Raw genomic sequence first — 26,321 nt, forward strand, 5'->3', positions numbered from 1 at the left:
AGAGTAACTTGCTGGATTCCCAGCAAGCTGTCTATTTTTGTCTGGAGGACAGGATCCTAGCCTCCACCGACAATCCCTTTGAGGCAGATGGGAGAGTAGCATCCCAGTAAAGTGCAGGTTCTGGTAGTGTGTCTCCTGGTCATGTCTCTCTCACCTTGGGATAAATAGCAGGTGACTTTTAAACTCAAGCAGCTAACTTGGCCCTGTGGCTGGTGCTTTCATCACAGATGGGTCCCTGGAGGAGGGACCTCACTGTTTGTTCTCTGTGTCACTTACTGCGCATGCTCCCACCGTGTGACAGAGCAAAGACCTCTGCTCTTTAGGTGTGGCCGAGCCACCCTATGGCCTTTTCATGTGAGCAGCTGTCTCCTGCCTAGTCCATTAGGGTGTCATGAAATAGTCAATTATGGTCTTGAATACTCTTCTCCTGTATGCCTCCCTTGGTACGCCATGCTGAATTCCACTCCTGCCTCCATGCTCGAGCATGAAGTGACCAGTGCCAGCAACAAGCAGGGAATGAGACACCAAGGCTTGGTTGGTCCTTTGGGGTACAGGGGCCTATGTAGGGTTGTGGGCTCTTTGGTGGATGAGAGCAAGAAGCAGGTGTTAGCACTTTGGATATGAAGGTTCTCGAAACCTGAGGGCTGTGACATCCCAGGGAGGGTCTCTGTGTAGGAAAGAGCTGCTGCCCGAGGGACAAGGGCATGTGCTGCTGAAATTCCTTCCCAGAGAAGATGCAAGCACTACCTATTTTCCTAAGGCCACACCGATAAACTAAGGGTTATCCCAGCTTCCCTCAGGAAGGGGTGGGGAGGGTCAGGTCTTTGCCTTAAATATATGTGGTAGGCCAAGGGAGACCTGGGAGGGGGGTTCTAACTGCATGCTACAGAGAAGCCCACATGCCCGTTGGGTAAAGGTTCTCTGGGAAACTCCAGGCGTGACAGGTGGAAGGAGGGGGAATAGTCACACACAGCAGTGTGCAAGTTGGGATGGGCGATCTCCTCAACCTTCAAACATAACCTTCATCTTTCTCCATGCTTCAGAGAGCAGCAGTGTCATGGGGACAGCCTCTTGGGCCCCACTCCAGGGATGTGGGCCTATCAGGCATGGTAGGACCTAGGAATCTACATTCTCCCAGGGGTCCTGTTGTAGTAGGCTGATGCTCTCAGAGAGTCAGCTCCTGTGACCTCCATAGGAAGTTCTGAGAGATGGGAATCATGACTCTCCAGCTCTGGTTATTCGTGATAATTCGTGAAAGCCCTTCCATGCTGGAGCTGACATCCTTGTGATTTTCCTAGTCATTTCTTCCATGGTCATAAGGCAGTGGCTGGAGCTAGGATATCTGAATTGAAGGCCATATGGAAGGGCGGAGAGATGGCGATGCCAGCCCTGCCTGTCTACTTGGGTCAGAGACCAATGTTTTCTTTACCAATCCCTTCCTTTCCTAGCGTTCTTGGCAAGAGTCAAATCTCATGGCTACTTTTAGCTACAGGAAGGCAAAAGGAAGCAGAAAACACGGTTGACTTTGACTCACCTAACCGAGAGCAACTACTCCGTGGGGTCAAGTCAGATTGGAGAAGAGGATTCTTGGTGGGCAGTGTCCTTGTTGAAGCTGTGGTCCGTGGTCACCACTTCCATAGCTCTGTTCAGGCTGGCTGGGCAGGGTCTGTACTCTGCTGAGAAATCTAAAGTTGGCACTGATCATACAAGTGCCACAGAGGCCATTGCCTGCCAGTGAGCCCAGCTCTACTCCAATGGTCATTACTGGACTGTCCCCAGAAGCCTGTGGAGGAACCGTCTTCCCATGTGGCTGTGTTTGAAGCTCCAGAGTTGTCAAGAGGCCCAAGAGGCTCTGTAGGCTGTGTCACTGACCAATTCACTTTGGGGGTCTTCTCTCTGACAGCAGGTCCTGAGTCAAGGACAAGGAGAGGCTCCTGACATTGCTTTCCTGCCTGGTGGGTGAGGTACTGAAGAGTGAGGTCTATTATTGGGTGGGTGTGGACCCCAGAAGGTTCTAGTTAGAATCTGAGTGTAAGTGTAGAATCTGAATGTTGGTTTGCATGCACTGCTGGTTAGAACAGGTGATGGTCACTGTGTAGGCCCGTTTCCATAGAAACAAGATGGTAGCCACCGTGGAGGTTGGGTGAATTGCCAGAGATCCTCAGACCTGCCTATGAGTCACGCTGGTCAGGTGTGAGTCAGGAAGAAACCTCAGAGTCACACGGCGATGGGATTCTCTCAGCTCTTTTACAGACGCCTTCCATGATGGCTGGTGCCAGAATCCTCACAGACAGCCCTGTCTGTGCTGCTGTCTCTCAGCTCTGCTGTTCCTTCAGTGTTAACTTCCCTCACTGGAGTTTGCTGCTCTGCGCAGGATGGCATCGGCAGTTCCCCCCACTTACTCATCTGTCCTCTTCCACTCTGCCCATGAGGTCCAGAATGGAGCCTTCTCGGCTCCGATTGGCTGGACTGGGCTCTGTGTTCATTCCCAAGCCAGCCTTGGTGTGTGTCAGCTCCACCCATGCCTCATGGCTTGAGAACAAGGAGGGTATCCCAGGAGGATAAGAAGAGGAACCCCTGGCCCCTGGGTTTGTTGGAGCACAGCCAGAAGCTCGGGCAACCGGAGCTGGTTCACGTGTTGCTTGTTGATGTGTTGAGCTCCTTCACACCCACCATCTTGTCCTCAGCCCCGGGATCCCAGGCTGCTCTGCAGATGAGGGTGTGGATGCTCACAGAAGCTGGTAGCCTGCTCCAGGTCGCCACCCTATATAGAGGGGGTCTGGGGTTTCTCAGATATGGCTGAGCCCATGCTCACTCAATGTATGGGGAATGTTACCTTTTCAGAGGTCAAAGTAATCCATTAGCCTGTCCCAAGGTCTTAGGAAGTCTCACTGACCCTCAGGAAGCTATGAGGTGAATCCTCAGAGAAGAAATGTTTCCTCTTGCCCTTCTCCTACTTGCCTGTAGCATAGGCCCCCTTCCCCCCAATCAGGTGGTGCTGAGCCCAGCCTGAGCTCACTCAGGGAGGCAGACATTGTAAGTGGTGGCACACATATAAAAAAATCATGCACTGGGGATGGCTCAGTGCATAACATGCTTGCCTTAGAATTTGGAACTCAGGGATTTAGCTCAGTGGTAGAGCACTTGCCTAGCAAGGGCAAGGCCCTGGGTTTGGTCCTCAGCTGGGGGGTATGGGGGTGGCGGAAAGAATTTGGAATGCTAGTACTCTTTTAAAAAAAGTCACGTGGGCATAGCAGCTCATGTGTAATTCTGAAGATCTCAAGGCCAAGTCGGAATTCCTGGAGAAAGCTGGCTAGCTAGACTATTCCTCTTGGTGAGCTTTACGTTCAATTAGAGGATTTGCCTCAGTCAGTAAGAGTAGAGAGGTATCAAGAAAGACTCCCAACACCAGACTTGGGCTTTTACACACTCTCATGTGCTCCACACATGGGGACCGGGGACAGGAACACACACCACACAAAGACATGTGCAATACAAACCAATCAGGCCTCACTGACTGGGAGGCGGGGCTCAGCTCACCTATAAGCCTGACACCGGGGCTGAGTAGTCTGGGCCACAAAGGAAGACTCTGTTTACAAAACAAACATATGTATTTTTTCCTGAGCAAAGACGAGGCCTTGTGGCACAGCACTGAATGAAGACCGGCAGTGGGAGGGTCCGGGTCTCTGACCACCTTGGTTCCCATCCTCCTGGGACTATTGTAGTTGGAACACATCCTAAGACTTTGTAGCCGTCCTTCAGAGTGCAGGATACCCCACTGAACCATGAACGCAGGTTGACTCAGTTGTATTCCTTTTCCTCCTTAGTCAAGCAGGCTAACCAACCGCCAGCCTCCAGGATGGGGAGGCTTCCTGTGAGGAACTGTGGGTATCTCAGTACTGGCGTGCTGTAAGAAATGCCACAGGCCTGGAGCTACGGACCACAAACATGCATTCTTAATTCCAGAGGCTGGGAGTTTAGGGTCAAGCTTGCAGATGCTTTCCTTGGTACATCCTCACAGGATGAGGGGCAAACAGTTGTCTTTGGTTTAATCTGCAAGGGTACCAGTTTCATACGCCATGAACCCCGAGGACCCCACCTCCTCGTTCCAAGCGTTTGGGCATTAGAATTTTAACATATGGCTCCAGAAGGGAAACAAAAAAAAACCCAAACAACAACAACAAAAAAAAAAACCCCAACTACAGCCATGAGTAAAATTACCTCGATGGTTAAGGAACTGAGTCAAGAGCTGCACTGTTGTTCCCATGGCGACTCCATCCTTTACCCCTCCCCTCCCTGCTGGGGGTCAGGCTAGCGTCCCAGGCTGATGGTCTAGTTGTCCAGCTGCCTCCTGACAGATGAGCCACCATCCCCACCCAGCATTGTGCCTTCCTTGCTGAGAATCCCATGCTCTGCTGCAGTTTACGAAAAGGCCCCACAGGCCTCTCGCAGCAGTGGAGGAAGCAAGCACCGACACCCTGGATGGGTTGTTTCCCAGGAAGATGCACCCCAGGCACTTTGTGTTGCTTCTCAGGGGTGCCACGAGCTCTCTTATTCACTTTGTCCCTCAAGGTGTTTATTTGATAAGCTTTCACAAGGGAGCCTGTCTGGGCTCAGGGCTGAGGGTGGGTGGGGGGAGCTGGGTGGGACCCGGAGGCATCTCTGAGGATCTGGGACAGTGCAGAGTAAACATCAGGGGATGGAAAAGAGCAGAGCACCAAACAGGAGGACACCAAACAGGAGAGCTCAGCTCAGCATGGTGGTGGGCCTGGGAAAGCCAGGAAGTGCTCTTTAGACACAAGAACCAGCCTGAAAGGGGCCTGGAACACTGGGAGCTGGAGCTGTTGCCTAACACTGGAGTAGAACGGGTAGTGGCCAATGCTGGGGGTGAGGCCAGAGGGCTTCTAGAATTGTGGCCTGGCCTCTCTTGCTTCTTCCTGTCTGGGCATATGTGACTTTCTTCAGGGTACATAAGGGTAGGCTCAAGAAGTTTAGGGAAACTCATGACGGTTCATACTTTTACTGGCCTTTCCTCATGCCAGACCTCGTTTTAGGTCCCGAATATATGTTAGAATTCATTTCCATTGGCCGTCTCTCTCAAGGTAACTAGGTGGACTGGGAGTGAGCTGGGACTGGAACCCAGTAACATGTGATGACCATTGGACCACACTGCCGCCAGGGATGCTAGCTATCTCCCACCTGCTGTAGTGGGTTGTGGTCACTGAGCCAGTTGAGGGGAAGCTTGAGAGGTGTGATGAGATGGGGGTAGGGGTAGGTTCTTCCACACCTGGCTGTGCCCTCTGGGTGTTCTCTGAGCTTCAGTGTCATCTGCAGATGGCAGGTGTAGCAGTTCAACTGTGGGAGTTTACCAGGGTGTGTGTGTGTGTCTACTTGGTAGCTACTGAATGCTTAGGAGGCCCTTCCCACCCTGGCAGGATTGAGTGGCAGGTGGCAGAAACCCAAGGCCTCCAGGCTCCCTACTCCTCAAGCCTCAAGGAAAGAAACAAGTCGGAGTGGAAGGCAGGCCACTCCAGCCCAGGACCCTGCCCCTGCAACTCTTGTTCGGCCTTCCATGTTTGTGCAATCCTCAGGCCACGCTGAGGCGAAATGGCACTCAGCACCTTGGGGTTCCAAGCCACATATCCAGGGAGGGAGGCTCCTTTCAGCTGTTTCAGCTTAAGGACTGGATTACCCTCAGGGACAACCCGGAGCTGCATGTCCACTATGACCCTATGATAGTGACCAAGCCAGGGGGACATGTCTCCTTCTGAGCAGTCCTGGGCTTCTCCTCAGAGCCAGGACTTACAGGAAGAAGGCTCTTTAAGCAGGAACATTGGGAGGTGCCCTAAGGAGTCCTCCTCACGATCCTCCATGCTTTCTCCTGACCTGGCCCCCACCTCGGCCTAGCCACTCAGGGAACACGGCTGAAACCAAGCTCAGTGGTTCACTGAGTGCTTCTCTTGGGTGGATCGGGGTGGAAGTGCTTCTTTAAGGCAGAATTGCATTACCCAATTAGGTACTCGGGAGCTGGCAGGAGCTGGTGGGGGTTGTTGATTTTTTTTTTTAAAGACTTTTAGCACCAAAGCTGTGTGATAAAGTAACTGTGTAATTAGGAATTAATTTCTCACTCTTGAAACTGATGTCTTACTTGGGGCCTGAGGGAAGTCAGCTCCGTGGTTACTCACCCACTCAGTGGCTTCCTTTCTACCTCGTTAGGAGCTAGGACAGGGGCTCAGAGACCACTTTCAGGTTGACAGGAGGAAGGGATGGCTTTTGTCATTGCAGGAGGCCTTGGGTACAGAGTGGGTGGTATTATTCACATTTAGATGGGTTCTCCTGAGTGTCTCCAGGGTGTGGGCAGCAGGTGAAGCTGGGCATGAAGGTCAGAGGCAGGGAGACGGGCACGCCCAGGGCCACAGGGTATATGTGGGCACTGTTGCTATCCGCCTACCTCCCTGAACCCCATGCTCAAAATGGATCCCAGGATCTTGCAGGCTCGTGCTAGGCAAGCTCTCTGCCCTGTGCTGCAGCCTGGTATTGCTACTTCAGATCCCAGATATCCCTATGGTCTCTCGGGGCTCCTGGATGGGGTCATACCTGGACTAACCCTAACAGCCCATCCTTACTTTTTGCTTCTCCTCCCTTCCTATGCTCCCAGATCAGTTCTTGAGTATACGAGCACTCTGAGCCCCTGGCTCTGTGGGGGTGAACCCATCCCGCCAGGACATGTGGACTGTGAGCACAGTCAGAACAGGGGTGATGGTGAAATTCTGCTCTTGGTGAGGAGCAAGAGGAGCCTTCATGGAAGAGCAGGGGGTGGGGGAGGGCTCCGGTACTGCAGAGTGGGGTGAGCCTGGCTGAAGGGAGGAGCAGGGATGAGGGGCAAGGGCAGACTGGAGGGCCTTGAAGGCTGTGGTTGGTGGCTTGGGTCTTTTTCTGAGAACAGTGGGAGCCACAGAAAGTTTTAAGCAAGCACACCTTCCTCTGAGGTTCAGGTATGGTGATGTGATATGGATGGGCTGGGGGAGGGGAAAGAAGAAGACAGGAGAACAGAAGGGAGGCTGTCTCAGGCTGTCAGGAGGCAGGGATGATGAGATGCTGTCTCAGCAGGGACAGTGGAGATGTCAGCAGCTGTCCCAGGTTGGACTTGCTGGTGCAAGAGTCTCTGTCAGGACAGGTTCCTGGGGCGGAGACTTAAACACACAGTTCCTGCCTGCCAGTCAAATGTCCTCCCCTGACACTTCCATGGTTGTCCAGCATCCTTTCGACATCTTCCCCTCAGGGAAGAATGGGAGCCTCTGGGTTCTCCACTGTGCACCTAAAGTGTGCTTCTTATCCACCAAATGTATTTAGAATTTAGATCACTGTGCACCTAATGTATGTTTCTTATCCACCAAATGCATTTAGATCACTGTGCATCAGATGTGTGCTTCTTGTGCACCTAATATGTGCTTCCTGTGCACCTAATGTGTGCTTCTTGTGCACTTAATATGTGCTTTTTATGCACCAAATAAATTTAGACTGGCCTCCTCCTTGAGACTGGAAACAGGTGCAGCAGAATGTCTCAGTAGGGCCAGGGGACATAGAAGAAGGTCTAGGAGAAACCTACCCTGGAAAGCCCTACAATGTCCAGCTAGTTCATGTTTCTAAAGAACTTGGTAATATTATATATTTCTCCCTTTTCAATTGGATGCCAGGAAGCTTGGAATTCAGATTCTGATATTAAATTCTACAAGAAGTTCCATGTGTGTGTGTGTGTGGGGGGGGGTGTAGGGATTGTTTGTTTTTGTTTTTAAATTGGAGAGCCTGAGGGATGCACTGATGGGGTCTCAGAAAATTTTGCAGCTGGCTCTAGAGGGTGTACACCTGCCTGGAGACCTGGAGGGTGAGGTCCAGGGTGGAGGGAAGGGGCTGGATTAGTGAGCAGTGTCTCTGTAAGTCTGCTCCACCTCAGCTTTGAGGTCTTCGTGTACTGCTGGGCTCAGGCTGCTTTGGTTCCTCTAGGGAACCAGAGTATAGGGGTTGCTGAGTTTGAAGCCAAGCCTGTGAGTCCGATCAGCTTCCCACTGTGAGGATGCGTTTAGACACTGTTGTTCACTAACTGGGCAGTCATGGGCCTTGGTGATATCTGTCTACAACCCTCAGCCCATCCAGGATCCGGGGAGACTGTCTATTCTCCTTGGTTATAAAAGACAAGGTAAGAGAGCAGTTTCTCTCCAAGATGCTGAACTTCCCAGGTCAGCCTTTTCTCAGCCCTGTGCTTTGCTCAGTGCTGATAGGCTGTGGACCTGGGGGCTCTGGGAGGGAGACAGTGGTGTGGGTCACCGTGAGGGCCCTGGAGTCGGGGACTGAGGTGTCCTGAGGAACCCTTGCTGAGGCTGCTCTGGAGCAGGGCTCTCTCCAAGGTTAACGGACACAGGTTGAGAATAGTGGTTGCATTCAAATGTGGGGGCCTCAGACAAACAAACACAAAGAACTGGCAAGACAGAGCCCTCAAACAGCCCTACTTCTCAAGCCTGCTTTGTTTTGTTTTTGATATTTCACAGGGGTAAGAATGGCTCTATGGACCCTCTGTCCTGAGCCAGGCAGCTGTGCCACGTGGGTCTTTGTGGCACAGTCCACGGGAAGCCCCTGTTCTACACCTCAGCAGAATGTTCCCTGCACCTCCCATGACCACACCCAGAGGAATCTGGGTAGGCAGGAAGAGGGTCTACAGAGTGGGTGAGCGCTGTAGGGTGGCTCCCCACGCTCTGTGTGTGTGTGTATGTGAGTGTGTGAGTGTGCATGTGTGTGTGTGTGTGTGTGTTTGTGTGTGTGTGTGTGAGAGAGAGAGAGCATGTGCCGCCCCCACAGTGCCTCTGTCACAAGCATCCTCCAGCTGCTGGGGAGAGCTCTTCTTCACAATATGAAGATGACAGTTTGGCTCACCCACGCATGGAATCCTCACGCAGCCCACTCCCTACTGTCTGCTCAGCCCTCGTGTCCTCTCCCATACCCAGGCCTCAGTCACACCCTCTCTGCTGGCCACTGCCCTGCACCTTCCCCTCTTCCTCCTCCTCCACTCCATTCCTTAGATCACTGTCTCTGAGTCTAATCTCTGAAACATTTTTGAGGTCACTCCTATCTGAATTTAGGCTAAAGCAGGAGTGTGTGTGTGTGTGTGTGTGTGTGTGTGTATGAGTGAGCTCAGGTGTGCACATGTGGGGGTTGTGCACACAGAGAGGAGCCTGCCAAAGAGCGAGGTATGGACAAGAGTGGGGGGACAGGCCAGGGCATCTCAGGTGAGGCAGCTTTCTCTCAATTACTCCTCAGGCGACAGGAGGGGGCGGTGGCTCACAACAGTTGGACAGGTTTATTGGATGCGTAGGAAAGCCTTCATTTCCCGCCCACACTGGTGACAGGTGGAGCTGGCAGCCTTGCTGGAGCCAAGGTGGGATGGGGGGAGGGTCTACTGAGGGACACCTGAGGTTAGCTGTGGGGGAGTGGGCAGTGGTGTCTCAGCAAGTAGCATCTGACTGATGCATGGACCGTTGCGTGGATCATTACGATCTGCCCTATGGGAGATCTGGGAAGGCTCCCTGGAAGAGGTGATCACCAGCAAAGCACTGCAAATGGAATAGGGGGAAGGGTATGGGGGTGAGGCTGACAAGGGGACCAGGGCAGCCTCGAAGCTGTCTCTTTTGTTTGAGTCACCCTTGCCCACAAGTCCGCGGTCGAGACATTTTGAGTCCTCAGAACTGGCTGGCACTGGTCTGGTGCATTCTGGACTCAATGTGGAAAAACTTCTAGGTCTCCAGGGCTGTGTGTAGGACATGAGAATGATTCCATCACAGGAGTGGGACAGTTTCTCCAGGCAAAAGAGACCTGAGGAAAGGTCTCTGTCTGCAGAACGTCTGTGAGCCTGAGGTGGCAGTTGAACTATTCAGAGCTTCCAAAGAAAAGCACACCCGCCATGTTTTGGAGATGTGACACAGATGCCCAGGCTAGCTCAAGGTGGGATAGAGAGGAGGCTAGCCCCATAGGATGGTGGCTCTAGCCTTACCTAAGGTGGCCTAAGCCCTTAACATCATCTGCCGTATCTTGCTTTCTTACTGGGGCTTTGGCCCCTGCTGTAGTGAGCCCCTCCTAGGCCCTTATCTGAGATGGAGGCATTATAAAACCATTTTTTTGATGTTAGTGATACCCAGTTTCTATGTGGTACCGTCTGAGGTCCCTTACCCCTCTAGGTTTAATCTGATGGCCAAACATCCATATTGGAAGGGAAGTTTCAGAAGCGGGACTGACACAGGTCATGGTTTGGATGGCTAGGGTCTGGAAGGTGACAGCTACCTGGCATGGTGCTGGCTCTACAATAGGGACCCGTCTCTGTTCCTTCTACTCCTGCCCTGGACTATACCTGCTAAGTCACTGTGACACGTGGGGTCTTGCTTTTTCTAACCTTGCTTACAGAGGAGACTGAGCCCAGTGGAACATCACAGCTGGAATCTGGTCCTTTCCTTACTCCTCTAGGGACTGTGGGTGGCTGGGTGGCCCCAGCTTGAGACCTGGTACTGCATCTCTTCTATGCTGCCCCTCACTCTCTCCTTTCTCCGTAGGATGGTCGAGTACTCTCTGGACCTACAGAACATCAACCTGTCAGCCATCCGCACTGTGCGAGTCCTGAGGCCTCTCAAAGCCATCAACCGTGTTCCCAGTGAGTCCGTCCTCCCTGCCCACTCATTACCGCCCGCCCAGCTTGACCCATTTATTCACTCAGAGAAGACAGATCAGTCCCTTCCTTGGCCAGAACCACCCTCATGGTGCTGGGCAGATGTCACCTTGCTCCCACATGGGCTAGCATGTGGGACCCAGAGGTGCTGAGGGTGGGTGGGGAGGTAGGTCTTGATGCCTCGGATTTCAGCACTTGAGCAGTTCAACCGTTCTGGGGTAAAAGGTTACTTGGAGGTGATTGCCACAGGCTGTCAGAGGGGGCCTGTGTAAGAGAAGAATATGATCAGCCTAGCAAGAATGAGTTTAGTGCATCATTGGGAAGCCGATCCTGGCAGGCTTAGAATGTGAACCTGTCACCTACTCATGCGTAGGACTGTTTACACCGTTGTTACCTGCCTTCCCACACACCCACACACTTGTCTGTCCGTCCACCCATCCCCACACACCTATCTATTGCCAGACTTCTTGGACCTGTCAGCCAACGAATAATGACATAGAGTCTAACTAATTCTATTTTAGCTCAGGTGACCTCCTAGCTAGTTCATCTAACTTGATTAACCCTATTATTCTGGTCCATGTCCCACTATGTGGCTTGTTACCTCTCGCTCTTGCTTTCCCTCTCTCCCTCTCATTCTCTCTCTCTCTTCCCCCTCTCTCTTCCAGTACATCCAACCTCCTCTGTGTCCCTTGTCAAATCCTCCGTCCTAGAGTCTTCTCCCAGAGACCCTCTCCAGTCCCACCTTCCCTTTCCTGCCCGGATATTGGCTGCCAGCTCTTTGTTAAACTCACTCATCAGCATGTAAGGAAGGTACATGTTTACTGAGGCAGGTGACAAACCATAAGAATAACAATACCCAAATCTGGACAGTACTCAGCTCTCTGCTGGTACAGAATTAAACATTGAATAATACAAAGATGACCTTCACACAGTGCACCCCAACACCTACCCACTCACCTGTTCATGGGTCTATTACTCATTCACTCACCTGTCTATGCATGCGTCCATCCACCCAAGCATCTACCCACCTGTCCTTCCATCCGTCTGTCCATCCTCCCATTTATCCACTCATCTGTCTGTCTGTCCCATTTACCACCTAGCTATCAATCTACCTATTATCTATCTATCTGCTCATCTACTCATCTACCCCTTCACCCCACTTTCCCACCTGCCCACCTAGTTATCCATCCACCTATCCATCTCCCCACCTACCCATCTATATACCTGCCTCTCTACCCCACACCCACCTTATACTGAGAGTTGCCTTGAATCCACAAGCCCTGAGGTCTGCTCTGCATTTCCAAGTCTGTAGTCCCTTGATGTTTGAGCCTCGCATTTACCCAGGGAGGGATCTGGGCTATTCTTATTTGGGGGGGGATGAAGAAACAGCCTCAAAGACATGGTTCCCTCCTCAAGGATGCACTGCCAGAGAGTAGCACATATAGGATGCCTCCTCCACCACCCTATGTTAGGAGTGGGAAGAGGTTGGGACATAGGCTTGGGACTTTTAGGTCTAACTGGAAAGGCCAGGAGATGGTCTCTTCTCTTCTCTTCTCTTCTCTTCTCTTCTCTTCTCTTCTCTTCTCTTCTCTCTCTTTCTTCTTTCTCCTTCCTTCCTTCCTTCCTTCCTTCCTTCCTTCCTTCCTTCCTTTCTTCCACACGTGTGTGTGCTTAGTGTGCATGTGTGTACGTGCATTTGCAGGTATGTGTGTGTTTGCATGTTTTCCTGATTGCATAGAGGCCTGAGGTTGATGTCAGAAATCTTCCTTGATCACTGTCCACATTACTCTACATTACAGTTTCTTAACTGGACCCAGAGCTGTGGCTAGCCCGTTTGCTCTGCTTCTGTCTTCCAAGCATTTCAGCCATTCAGTGCCTAGAACTGTGGAAGGAGTGCCTCAACATGTGTGAGACCCACATGCTCAATGAACACATTGATCCATCCTCCCATGCAGGACCACAAAGATGCTAAGGCACAGAGAGTGGTGCCTTGGGTCCAGTAAAGCTCAGGATGCAGGGTTGGGGAGGGCATCTGAGCCGAGACCCTGGAAACCTGGGGATTAGCTGCAATGGGAAAGATGAGTGAGGCAAAGGGGAGTGGGGCATGGCTGGAGCAAAAGTCTAGAAGTCACCAGTCTCTGACTATTGGGGATCTCAGACACAGGCTCTTCAGGGGCCAGATGACAATCAGGGAGTGGGGTTGAGTCTGGAGTGACTGGAGAGGTCAACAGGAGAGTGTTTCAGACATGGCTGTGTCAGGAGTGTGGGGATGAGCTGGTCCCGGAAGCTGTTCTGGTGTCTGAGGGAAGCAATGGCTAAGATTGGGCAGGGCAGAGAGACGGAGGATGTACTCCTGAACCAGCCCAGGTCTGGGAGTCATTAGCATTAGCTCTGAGCCACTAAGAGAGTCTCAGCACTAACTGCATAGAGCAGGGCCCCATCTCTTATTGTCACGCCTGTAATGCTTCTATTTCTGTCCTGGGGATGGCAGGGGTGGCTGCCTTCATCTCCAGTCGTGTTCCTACAGGCCTGGCCACTTTAGAGGTGAGGGGCATGTGGCAAGACATTCTCCACAAGGGCATTTATACAGGATCTTACGTCATGGTCTCCATCAGGCCCAGGAGCTGACAAGTATGGCACAGCCACATGAAGGGATGTTAGTAAATGGGATAGACCTGAAGGGACTGGACAGACATGCAGGGTGTGGGTCTTTCTCCTGCTAGATGGTTTCTGAACAGGTGTGTGGATATGGAGAGCTACATGTATTCACAGGAGAACACATGTGCACACATGTGAATGTATGTATGTGTATGTAAATGCGTGTGTGTGTTTGTAAATGCATGTGTGCCATGTCACGGTGTCTGTCACTCATGAACAAATATATGAAACCTGGCCACTCTATCTCTCCACGTTTCCCAGATCCCTGGCTGGCTGTGTACAGAGCTTGTTAAGTGGCTTTGGGACTGAGGTGGTTTCTCTCTGACCCAAGCACCAGCTTGCCTGTTCTCAGAAGGGCAGGGGTCAGCCTTGAGCCTAGCATCCCTATGCTCCTGTAAGTCCCAATTATCAAAGCTCTGAGCACAGATAGTCAAGGGAGGCTCCAGGCCTTGCCTCAGGACCTTCAGCTAATGGCCCCCTGGGAATCCTCAGTTGCCCTATTAGCTGACAGTTACCTCTCTCTCAGAGCTCAGCATTGTGGAGATGCTGAGAACATGAACCCCCAGGATCCAAAATACCTTCAGATCAAGAAAGCAACTACATTCCACAGAAAAGACCTTAGGATAAAACAACTCTTTTTCTTCTTCCTCTTCTTCTCTTTCTCCTCTTCCTCTTCCCCTTCCTCTTCTTCCTCCTTTTCCTCTTCTTCCTCCCCCTTCTTTTTGAGACATGTCTCTACATAGGCCTGTCTGTCCTGGAACTCACTCTGGAGACCAGGCTGGTTTTGAACTCAGAGATCCACCTGCTTCTCCTTCCCAAAGGCATACCTCCATCAAAGGAACACCTCACCGCCTCTGTTTAAACTTACCTCCTTTAGTAACAAAACCCCAGGAGTACAGGGCAGTTAGAAAATGGAGAAACCTGAAGTCCAACAACTCAGCCCTTCATTCTGCAGGAGAGGCTCTTTTGTCCCTGGTTGTCCTGTCTTCCACTAGGAGTCACCAGGTAATGAGTGACCTGACAGGGGGCCCCGGGCTCTTTAGCTGTGTCTGCCTTGGGATGTGTTCAGCAGGAGCCTGCAGCTCTCCATTTCACCACTAGATGGCATGCTAGAGAGCCAGCACTGGACAGTCAGATTATCAGTGATTAATTGGGGAATCAAGGAGGCAGGGTTACCTGAACCCTAAAAAATGCAGTGTAGGATAGAGTCTTAACTTGATCATCCAGAAATATCCAACTAGGGATCAGAGAGTGCAAGACCTGTTCTCGACTTTGTTGCAACATGGGCCTCAGTTTCCCTACTGGCACAGAGTGGAAGAGAGGCTGAGTTAGCTATATGGTTCTCAGCTTTGTATATTATAGGAAGGGGCCCCAGAAGTCAGAGCTCTTGTTACAAAAATTTTCAAAGTATGTCAGTTCAGCCCACCCCTGCAGCTTCCTTCTTAGCTCTGGCCTTTGGCAGATAAGGGAAAGGAGACAGAGGAAGGGAGAAGGTTGAGGAGAGAGGCAAGGTCTGAGTTCTGGTTCTTTACTGTTCAATCTCTTATTAGCTGCTGCTCCTCTCTGGGCCTTGGCATGATGGGACTGGATTATCTGGGCCTGCCTCTGTCCATACCCCCATTCCCCAAGTGTTCCCCTGAGCCACATTGGTTGAGTCCTTTCAAAGTGAAAAGCTGCCTTCTCCTCCAGTTAGAAACTTGGGCAGTCACTGGGGAGCATGGAGCTGGCCATGCTGCATTTAGCGGTTGCTCTTCAAGCTAGGCTGTTGAGAGGGCGTCTGCTTCGAGACTCTGAGCAACCTCCAGGGACTGAGTTGTGCCTGGGCTTAGAGTCACCGGTTCTGTCACAGTCTACCTTCCCACAAGGAACCCTGGGTTGGTCTGAGTTGTCTATACAGAATGGAGAAGATACCCACAGATGGGGGGGGGGGGGATGCTACATTGCAGCAGGGAGCTCCGAGCTACAGGTCTCTCTACTGCACTGTCAGCCCAAGGTTCTAATTCAGCTCACCTGCTCTGGGATCCCAGCAAGCCCTCTGTCTTTGAATCCTCCAACTAGAAAGCAGAGTTAATATTACCAATCTCTGTCCCGTTGCGTGGCTGCAATAGTGGGGTGCGTGTGACGAACCTCCTGTAGAACGTCAGGTGTGAGCAGTAAAGGGCAGGTTCTGGGTTGAAGATGTGAGGATTTGGGGACATCTTTGTAGAGGCTGGTTTTAGAAGAGTCCATCAAGGACTCAGAGGGCTCAGGGTGTGGGCGGGTATTCCTGCAGACAGAGCATCCTACTGATACATTCTGGAGCTGGTGTGGCAGGGCAGGGAACTGCACGTTGGGAGAGTTGAGGACTCACCTCTCATCTCTTCCTGTACCTGACTGCTTGCGTTATTACCCATCATCCATCTCCATGGGCACCACATTATTTTGACCATGTGGCAGGATAGAGATTGCTCCAGTTAACTATGGTCCCCTGTTGGAGGATCTGAAGACAAAGAAACATGGTGGGAGCGAGTGGCTCACATCTGGGGTGTGGTGATAAATGGCAGGAGTTCATCAAGCACTTGGCCAACTGGATCACTGTCAGGCCAACTGTGTTGAGAAGGGACAGGAAGACCCAGGGGTCTTTCCTGGAAGGACCTAGGGAGTTTTATTTGGGACAGGTTCTGGGAGAAGGAGAAGTTGTGGGACAGAGCTGACATGGACATTTTGTCTTTTCTGGGAGTATGTGGTTCCTTGGGCTTGAGTCAGAAGGAATGCTTTGAGTGGACTGTTCCCTGGCACATCTGGAGTTCCAGGGATGCCTGTCTTTGGTCTCCACTGAGACTGTCTCCTCCTGGGGGTGAATTGGACCTTCAGCCTGCAGGAGGGAGGGAGAAAGGAGGAGAGGGAGAGAAAGAGGGAGAGATGAGGCAGTGGTCCTACTGCCAAGAACTTCTGTCTTCTCTGTAAAGCATGGTGGAGAACATCTGGCCAGATGTCTACTTGAAAACCCAAAGGGATTGTGGGACATGTTGGGGGGTGGGGCCAGGGCAGTCAGTTCAGGTCAAATGCTGAATCGTGTTCTAGGAATCTGGAGGACTGCTGGACAGGACACAGTGGGTAGCAGTAAGACTGTAAATTGGCCTCTTGATTGCTCTTCACCTGAAGTAGTATTGCCTGGGTCCTCTACACCAGAGCCATGTATGGTCAAAGCAAAGATTCATCCGAAGCCCCTCACCATCAGCTGACACCTGAACCCCAGGTGGTGTGGATCAGGGCTAAGGCACTGCAAATGCTTTGAGGAGACCTCACAGAGGAGGGTGACAGCACCTTAGGACAATGAGTGTTGCTTGGGACATTGTAGGTGAGAGCATCCCCAGGGTGTGGGCACACACTACTCTGGTGGAGGGACTCAAGGCCCGTGGGATGGAGACAGGGTGCTCTGGGACTCGGTGTCTGTCTTCAACCTCCAGGCCCCTTCCAGGCTGGGCTGGTGCCAGCAATTGTGACCCTGGCAGTCCGACCGTCTGCTGCCTGGCCAGGCCTCCCCAGCCCCTGTTGTGCCTCTGATTAGTTGGCTTGGCAACAACAGGGCAGCAGACGGCTTCTCCCTGTGCTCAGCACTTTCCTGTCCTGCCTGCTCTGTGCCCTCCACCAACCTGGCCGGATCAGAAAGCATGCAGCCTTGGGGGCCAGGCCACAGCCATGGCACATCTCTTTCTCTTCTGTCCCCCCCTGTCCCCGGCAAGTGGGTTGTGCCCTGGCTGAGGCTGGCACATGTCCCATGATTTCTGCTTGAGTTAGCCTGGCAGAGTGGCTGAGCTAATCTGGGTTGACAGCCCCTGTCTGCGGAGCACCTTGGGCCCGGGGAGGAAACTCCTACTAGGAAGTGAATGTCCCTCTCGCTGTCTCCTCCATGACCACCATGGGGCCTCTCAGGATCTCTTGCAGCAGAGGGTTTGCTCTGAGATCTCCATTTCTTAGGGTTGGGATGGAGCTGTTGTATTCACTTCCCTGTCTGGCATTTGCCACTACAGTACCAGTTTTGATGCCATCTAGACCATACCCCCTATCCCCGCCGCCACTTATGTCACACTCCTAGATAAGATCCTTCTCTCCTGAACCCCACACTCTTAGCCCCAGTGAAGCAACTCTATGATGGTCTATGATGGATGGTCAGGGACCCTAAACTCCGCATGTCTAGATGGATTCCTGTCCCCACTGATAGATGCTCTGTGACCCCAAACCTTCAAACTATCCCTGATGATGTCCTTCCTCCCGCATCCTATGCTGCATCTCTTGAGCCCACCTTCCCAGTATCGCCAGGATTCTCCTTGTTTCTCCACGTTATTCTGTGTCATCTGGACCTGGCACTCCTGTCCTTTAATGGCCAGTGTGGACAGGTAATACACACAGGGACAGATGGATCTGATGCCCAGCGGCGAACTACTGATGAGCCATGAAGCAGGCCTAAAGTGGCTGGGATAATCTCAACAGTGAGATTCAGGCTGGGGAGCCCATTCCTCCTGCCTCCCACCCCAGCCATTATATAGCTGCCACTGCCTCCCTGGTCACAGAGCCTATAAGCCTGTCCTCCATACGATATGGGCTCATGTGATGGCATTCACTGGGCATTTGCACAGGATCCCGGGAGCTGTTTCCCAGTGGCCTCTTCTGCCCTGCTCTGTCCTCTATGTCTGGCTGTGCCTGCTGCCTGAAGCTCATTAGTACGGACATGACTCCTTACCTCCTTTGCTCAGCATACTCTTGCTTTTCTGGTCCCCCAACCCCATCTGGCAGTACCCCCCTTCCTGGTTTGCCCATCTTCATAGTGACATACGGACAAATGGACAGATTTACAGACTCATCAGGCTTGTCTGTTCTCATGTGTTCTTCACGGGGCACAATTTTTTTTTCCAATTTCATTTTATTATTTTATTTTAATTAATTAGTTAATTGACTTTGAGACAGGGTTTTCCTCTGTAGCTCAGGCTGGTCTTTAATGTCAGGTAATCTTTCTCCCTCATTTACCCTAAGTGGAGGAATTACAAAGATTCTTCACCACATCTGGCCTTACCTGGTTTGATTTTTAAAGCTGACGAGTCCCTGGGGCCCAGAGCCCTGTATGGTGGTGACAGGCTTCCTGTTTAGTAGCGGTGGAAGGGAATATCTATTCTCCTGTCCATCTCTCTTTAAATCTTTATTTGTTCGTTTTGTTTCTATGGATGTTTTGCCTGCATATATGCCTGTGCTCTGTGTGTGTGCCAGAGGCCTATAAAGGCCAGAAGTGGGTATCAGATCCTACAGAACTGGAGTTACAGATGACTGCTAGGAATTGTGTGGATGCTAGGAATCAAGCCCCATCTTCTGGAAGATGTAGCCATGTTCCTAACTGGTGAGGCATCCCTCTAGGCATCCCACCCATCAGCCTTTTATTTTGTAATCTGTTGTGTCCTGAGGGGCTGTTGCTCTGGGCAGGCCTCCTGGCAGGACTGGGGAATATGGATCTTGCATGCAGACTTGAATTCAGAAGCTAGATTCAGGGTAGTGGAGCCCTGAACCTACAGGGGTCCTTCAGGGTCATAGGTACTGTGACTGAGGGAGAGAGGGCTCAAGGCACCTCAATGAGGCACCAGCCCATTCTCAGAGACAAGAAGAGGAGACCCCAAAACAGAAGAACTGAAGGTGTGAGTTCCCCTCTGAGTGTGTGCTGGCCCAGAGGGAAACTGGGTCTGCAGAGGATACAGCAGTACTGGCCAGGGCTGCTTCCGGGAGAGGACCCAGGGCTGTAAGGATGTTTCGAATGGACTATATAGGCTGAGTTGAAGAGGAAGAGGAGGAGGAGGAAGAGGAAGAGGAAGAAGAGGAAGAAGAAAAAGACAAAGAAGAGGAGTAGTGTATGTGTGGACACACATGCTCTTGAATCAAATACATAATGTGCAGTGGGAACTGCCTGCCTATTCCTGAGGCTACTGTGGTCCTGGGAGGGGTCTGTCTTGCTACCCAGCTGGGACTAAAATCTAGACCTCTTCATTTGTTCTGTGCTGGCTGCCACCAGGGGTGGGTCTAAGGCAGATATCCTGTCTCCTCTCCCTTCTTGGCTGGGGAACAGGCCCTTAGCTAGACTCTTGGGGCCACTGACATAATGGGTCACCCGGCTCCTGACCCAGGCTGAAGGTATCCAAAGTCAGCCCAGCCTCAGAGAGGGGGGCTGTGACGGGGGCAGCTGTGCTAGAGGACGGGCACTTTTGACCAGGTGTGGTGAGAACCCAGGAAGGCTGCTCGGAGGAGGAGGAGGAGGATGAAAAGGAAGAGGAGGAGGAAGAGCACGTAGAAAGAGAAGTCTGAAGGTGGCCCTTTCTCCCATGTGTGTATCCTTCCCTCTGTCCCTCTGTCCCATCTTCTTACCAAGTTCTGTCTCCATTTCTTTCTACTGCTCTGTCTATGCCTCTGCTTTTTGTGCTCTCCCACCTCCCCATCCTCATGTGCCTAGCGCCAGGATACTGGAGGAAGAGCGTCAGCATCCTACCTGCCTTGACTGCTTTACTTTACCAAGTATGTAAAAGAAGGCTTAGCTGGGCTCTTTGGGCCATGGCCTGACTCCTAATCCCGTGGTCCCAATTCCCTGGGCAACCATGGACGAATTCAATTTGTGCTAAATTCCTAGTTACCTAATTACACCTTGGCTCTGTGGCCCCAGGACTCCCCAAGCCCTAGAGAGGAACCCTGAGAGAGAAGCCGGGCCCCTGGGCGGGAAAGAAGCAGAGGGAGAGGGCTGCTGTTCAGGGAAAGTAGCTGGCAGCTCAGAATTTCAATATCCTGGAGAACAAGGGAAATGTAATTAATTGAGCAACAAAGGCTACCCTTGGGAGCATCCAGGAGCAGCCAGGCTGGCGTTGAGCTAGTTAGTGAGCCGTGCGCGCGGAGCGGAGCCTGCAGCCTCCTCAAGGTAGTCTGGTCCAGTGCCTGGTCTCCATCCAGTATGTAGACTCTAGGATGGCACTTTGCAGAGCCCAGAGCCACTCGACCACTGTGGCTGCTTTGAGATCTACTGGTGACAGTGACACAGGCCTTGGATTAGTCATCCATCCTCCCAGGCCTCCCCTACCTAACTCATTGGAATCCTGTACAGTGACCCCAGGCCTGGCAAGGCAGCTATGCATGCTTACAGGCTACACTTCCCCTCAGCCCCTCTGGCAGAGTCTTTATATCCTGTAGGGCGCAGCTCCACTTTACCCTCCCCACAAATATGTCTCTTTGCTCAGCACTGCTGTCTTTGGACCCCGATGCTGGGCTGTGAGCTCTGAGGGGAATTCTCAGCACAGTGCGGGCAACCTACCGCTCAATGAATGAATGCATGTGTGCAAACGTGAATGAATGATTGCAGCCCCGGGAAGGCTTGCAGTTGGTCCATTTGGGGGATCACGTGTCCTGTTTCTTTGCCTCCCTTAGTGAACTTCCCTCTTGTTCCCATGTTGGAGGGTAGATATAAAGCAACGAGGTGGTGAGCTCTGGCCCTGGTTATTCTCAGTTGGATGACGCAGCTTGCCAGGGAGCCCCATTGCTTTTCCTGAGAGGATGCTGACCTAGTTTTATGGGGAGGGAAGATGGGGGTGGACATTAATTATTGATTGGAAATCACTCCACACTGAGTTTGTGATGCAAATCCATGATAATTATCCTCATTAATAACCACCTCAGCATCATGCTGGGATCAATCAAAGTCCAACAGGACCGACTCACCTACCTGTCATCATCGCTCTGCCCCCCATCTTCCCCTCCTTCCCAGTCTTGTACATGAGCAACCAGTCATCCAGCAAACGTCGACGAAGCTTATCTTCTGGGTTAGGCCCCGCTGGCTTCTGGGACTATTGAGGTGACTCAGACACAGATTCCGTTCCAGTAGACAGGACAGGAAAGTATACAGAAGGGTGGGTATTTATTAGGATTAGAGGTCAATGCAAATGGGATGCAAATCTCTTAGGGCCGCACAACATACAAACTATACAAGGTAGCCTAGGCTAGGAGAGGCTGAGATTGCCTGGAGCGTAGGATTGAATGCTCTGGTGGGAGAAGGTTGGGAAGGCTTCACAGAGTGATATTTCGCCAGGCTAATGCAGGCGATAGGAGGTTGTTAGGTTGAGCAAGCCACAGAAGGAAAAGGATTGGCCATAGAAAGAAGAGTAGACTCAGTATCAGGCAACAGTTTAAATTCACATCCTTCTGCTACCTAGCCAGGGGATGCTGATCAAAGAGCTCCTGCTGGTCCTTTGGACCGCCTGTATAAAACAGAGATAATACTGCCAGCCTCAAGGGGTTACTATGGAGGCTGAAGGCGAGCCTATTTGTGCACATCCTCAGGAGAGCACTCAGCACCTAAAGGTGGGAGGCTCCCTAAGTGTATGCTCCTTCACCCATGATCTCATGGAGGTGCAGCAGGGCCCAGAGCCATTTTTCTGGCTTTGTGGGCATAGGGGCAGACATGGAGGAGAGAAGCTCCCAGAAGGCTTGCAGTAGGAGACTCCGTCTCTCCTCCAGCTAGCTACCCCTCAGCCTCTTGGCCTGTTCCTTTTGCTTCTCTGATGCCACTGATGCCACTTCCTCGGCCCTTCCTCTCCCAGGCATGCGGATCCTGGTGAACCTGCTGCTCGACACGCTGCCCATGCTGGGAAATGTGCTCCTGCTCTGTTTCTTCGTCTTCTTCATCTTCGGCATCATCGGTGTGCAGCTCTGGGCAGGCCTGCTGCGGAACCGCTGCTTCCTGGAGGAGAACTTCACCATGTGAGTCTCCCCACCCCATCTTAATTAGGCTTTTTATTGCTTTGATAAAACACAGGGACCAGAAGCACCTTGGGGAGGAAAGGGTTTATTTCATCTTACAGCTTGCAGTTCATCATCTAGGGAACTCAGGACTGGAACTCAAGCAGGGCAGGAACCTGGCGTCAGGAGGTGATGCAGAGGCCATGGAGGGGTGATGCTTTCTGGCTTGTTCCTCATGGCTTGCTTAGCTTGCTTTCTTATAGAACCCAGGACCACCACTCTACGGGTGGCACCACCCATAGTGAGCTGGGGTCTCCTACATCAGTCATGAATAATAGAAAATGCCCTGCAGATTTGCCTATAGGTCAACCCAAGGGAAGCATTTTCTCAATTAAGATTTCCTCATCTCAGAAGACCCTAGCTTCTGTCAACATAAAACCCTGGCCAGCACTCCCCACTCCTACCCTATCTCCAACCCACTCTGTTCCTGCTGACTCTGACCTGCCTCTTGCTAACTCATTTGCTAACTGAGAACTGGGCCAACAAAGTAGGAACAGCCAACTGGGGAAGGCTGGATATAAGGAGAGAGGGAGGTTTGGACATTGGAGGGAGAGAAAGTTCTAGAACCCAAGGAGGGATGTGTGGGAGTGCCATAATGGGATCAGCGCACATCCTGCTGTTGGGTCTAGAGTGGGAGCCAGGCGCCCCTCCAGGCAGAATGTCAAGAGCTGCTTAAAAGATGGGTTTGTTTCTCAAAATGATATCTTCAGAGTCCTTTCTTCCGAAGCAGTGACAGCAGCCTAGGGTGTATGCACACGCTATGTGTTTGGAGGTAAGGGTACTTGAGCTTCCGGTTTCCACAAGCCACTGGGCTGCTACTGTGTTCCAGGCCCCACAGAGGCTGAAAGAGAAGAGTGATCACGTCCATTTTAACCTGGCAGATGTATCCAGGGCCTGCCCTTCATTGAGCAAGGGCACCTACGGCTAGGGTTTGGTTGGTTGTCAAGGCTGAATCTCTTCTGAGTGCAGCGGTGTTGAGATACTGCACGAGCTGGGATGAGCCTCCCTTTTCAGGGTTTGGAACATTAGGGACAATGTGATATAACAGGAGGTGAAGGTTGGGTAGGGGCTGGTCTACCTACTCATCGATGTGCTGTGGGGAGCACTGGGTACCCGAGTAGGCCAGAGAAGGGCCACCTTGTTGGGTGAGGGCCCTGTGGACAGTGAGCCTGCTTTTACACTTGTTTGAGTACTCAGCAGAGTGCAGTCCTGGGTTGTCAGGGGCAGGAAGAGGGGAAATCCTTCAGAGAACAGCATGTGTGTGAGCTCTTGGCATTGGGGGGCTCACCATCCACCTGTGCCCCCTCTGTCCCATGTGGATCTGTGACTGGCCTTGTCTCACTATCTAGGCTCAGCCCTCATGTCATCTTCTGAGGGAGGATTGCTGCCTCTTCCCCAAGCAGCAGACACACTAGCTGCTAAGCTTCCTTGTTGGCCAATGTTTCCCTGCAGTGATCCCCTTTATCAGCTTGAGTATTTGGGGGTCACTGGAGAAATGACATACTTGGCCTTCAGGGACCCTAGGATGTGTGTTCTCCCCCTAGACTAGGACAGATTGGTCCTCACTCTTCTCTCAAGGCCTACAACAGTGCCTGTTTACTATGAATGGATGAATGAGGGGCAGATTAAAATGTGGATAATAGCACAAATGAATGAATGAATGAATGAATGAATGAGAGCATGAATGAGTGAGCAGTGATCCTGTACAGAGGCAGGTAGGGAGGAAGACTGGTTCTCCTTGGCTCTGCAGCAGGAGAATTTATGTGTTGTTTCCTGGTTGGCTGCTTCCTTGTCCTGTCTGGGCTCTGAGAGGTGGCTCCAGCCCTCCCTTGGCTGTGATAGGGAAGATGGGTGTGCAGTGTTGTGGACACGCCTGGGTCGCACGTTGGGCCAGTGTGTAGCTAGCCCACCTGGAAGAAGAGTTCCAAAAGTGAGAGGAGCTAGAGAGCTTTAGGGGCAAGATATAGCTGGCACAGCTGGGTGACTCTCCTGGGCTCCTAGTCTCATCAGGGCCAGAGACCTTGACTGGCAGGTCAAGGGGATCCACTTGGTCAGAGGATGACTGCACTTCAGGGAGAAAGAGGTTGGTAAATTCCAGGCTTGGGCAGAGAGCAAGGCCAAGGTTATCTGCAACCCCCATGGAGGGAGACAGGGTCAGACCTCAACTCAAAAGACCTAGCTCAGAGCAGGCCGCAGAGCAGCTGGTAAGGACAGCTAGCAAAGAAGTAGGTCTTTCCTGGGGCTCAGACAGATGGGCTCTGACCAGACCTCAGCTCAGGATCTGGTGAGCCAGGCCTAGCCCTTGACAGGAGCAACAGGCACTCAGTGGGGGAATTCCCCTTGTCCTCTTGACTTATTTTCTCCCTAACTTGTTGTTTGGAGACCTTAAATCACACCTCCAACCCCTAGCCAGCCATTCTATGAACAAACTCCCGAGCCATGCAGGCTGGGTAGAGCAAGATTGTTCCTAGATGGAACACAGGGGTGCGTGCTGCCCCCTCCCCTGCCCTGGGACCTCAGTCCAAGCTATTACTATACAGACAGGGAATAAGACCTAGAGAGGGATTACTCAGGGAAGCTTGCTGTCAAGGTTCCCTTCTGCCTGTCTCAGAGCATGGATATCATAACAAGCATTTGCCTGCCACTTCTAAGGGCAGGCTCTGCACTGTCTCTTGGTCTTGACCCTAGGAGGATAAGGGAGCGAAATGTTTATTTGGATTTAGGGTGCTGGGCTGAGAAGAAAGGGCTTCTGGGATGTTTACGGATGCAACTCTGACCTGAACCTGAAGGGTCAAGAATGATGTTTGGTGGATAATGGGTAGGGGCTGAGGTAGGAGGTAATTTATGACAGAGCCTTGCAATGCTGCTATGTAGGTGGGGGCTCGGGCAGTGGAGTCTGGACTTCAGGGTCAGATTCTGCTTCTGCCACTTGCTAGCCTCATGACTTTAGCAACTTTGTGCCTCAGTTTCCCTATTACAGAGGTGATTTGAGAATGACTCAAATTAGAACATGTAGAACCGTAGGCCGATGCCTGACCCTAGGAAGTGCTGAGCCATTGTGTGGTACCATGTGTGTTCCACCAGTCTGGGATCCTGCTGGTAGGAGGGAGTGCTCATTTATTGAGAAGGCACAGAAATGGTACGATCTGTAGGACCAATTCAGTTACCTTCCCAGTATCCCATGGGAGAAGCATATGGCTGCTTTGTATGAGTGTATATGTGTGCCAGTGGCTTCATGTGTGCATGTGGGTGGGGGCCAGAGGCCAACGTTTGGGTGGGGGGCTCTCTGCCTTGATTGATATTTATTTATTTATTTATCTATTTTTGAGATGGGGGCTGTCACTGAGATTGGAACTGCTCAATTTGGCTAGACTGGCTGGCCAGCAGGCTCTAGGAGCCCTCATGTCTTTGGCTTCTTAGTGCTGGAGTTACAGGCACATATTATCATGACCAGTTTTTATGTGGGTGCTGGGAATCTGAATGCAGGTCTTAATGCAAGGCAAGCACTTGACCAATTAAAGCTTGCACCAGCAGAGCCATGGGGAACCCCAGGAGAGGGTTCAGCCACACCCTACTACAGTAGAAGAAGGGTTGGGGGTACGCAAGTGTGGGAACTGGGCTGGACTGTCCATGTTATTGTCTGGTCATCTGAACTGATGTCTAGGTGAAGGCTGGCTGCTGGCACAGCCACCCCGGGGTTTCTGAGTTCATGGAGTGGGGCTGGCAGAAGAGTACTAGGACAAAGGCTGGCAGGAGGGTCTCTAGTAATGACCGGTGGTCATCCATCACCTCTCAGTGCTAGCTGCATTGATCCCTGAGTCCCAGGTCTCCTGAGTCTCTCCATCCTTCACTTGTGGAGCTGGGAGATCACCTCCCATTTGGGTTGATGTCCACAGTGAGCTTGAAACCTCCAAGTATTGCATGACTTTAGGATGTCTGTAGGTTTGCAGGAGTGATTAAGTCTGAAAAAGAACAGCCTGAAACAAAAACTTTGCAATGCCTGTATCCACCAGAGATCTCAAGTCCAGAACATATAAAGAAGGACTATACTGATAAGAAAGACACAGATGATCTAATTAAAAACTAGTCCAAAAGACCTTACCAGAGACCTCTCAAGGGGCTATGGAGTGGCAGGTGAGTATTTGAAAAGGCTCATCTT

At 51.8% G+C, this 26,321-nt stretch overlaps 1 protein-coding gene across 1 annotated transcript in view; it reads left to right on the plus strand.

The window, feature by feature from the left end:
* Positions 1 to 26,321, plus strand: part of Cacna1i (calcium voltage-gated channel subunit alpha1 I) — a 110,061-nt gene that overhangs the window by 35,560 nt on the left and 48,180 nt on the right. Inside the window, 2 exon segments of the mRNA XM_034516566.2 lie at positions 10,596 to 10,693; positions 21,964 to 22,123. Coding sequence (XP_034372457.2) covers positions 10,596 to 10,693; positions 21,964 to 22,123 — 258 coding nt within the window.

Source organism: Arvicanthis niloticus, chromosome 13 (genome assembly GCF_011762505.2).
Source record: "Arvicanthis niloticus isolate mArvNil1 chromosome 13, mArvNil1.pat.X, whole genome shotgun sequence".
Lineage (NCBI taxonomy): Eukaryota > Metazoa > Chordata > Mammalia > Rodentia > Muridae > Arvicanthis > Arvicanthis niloticus.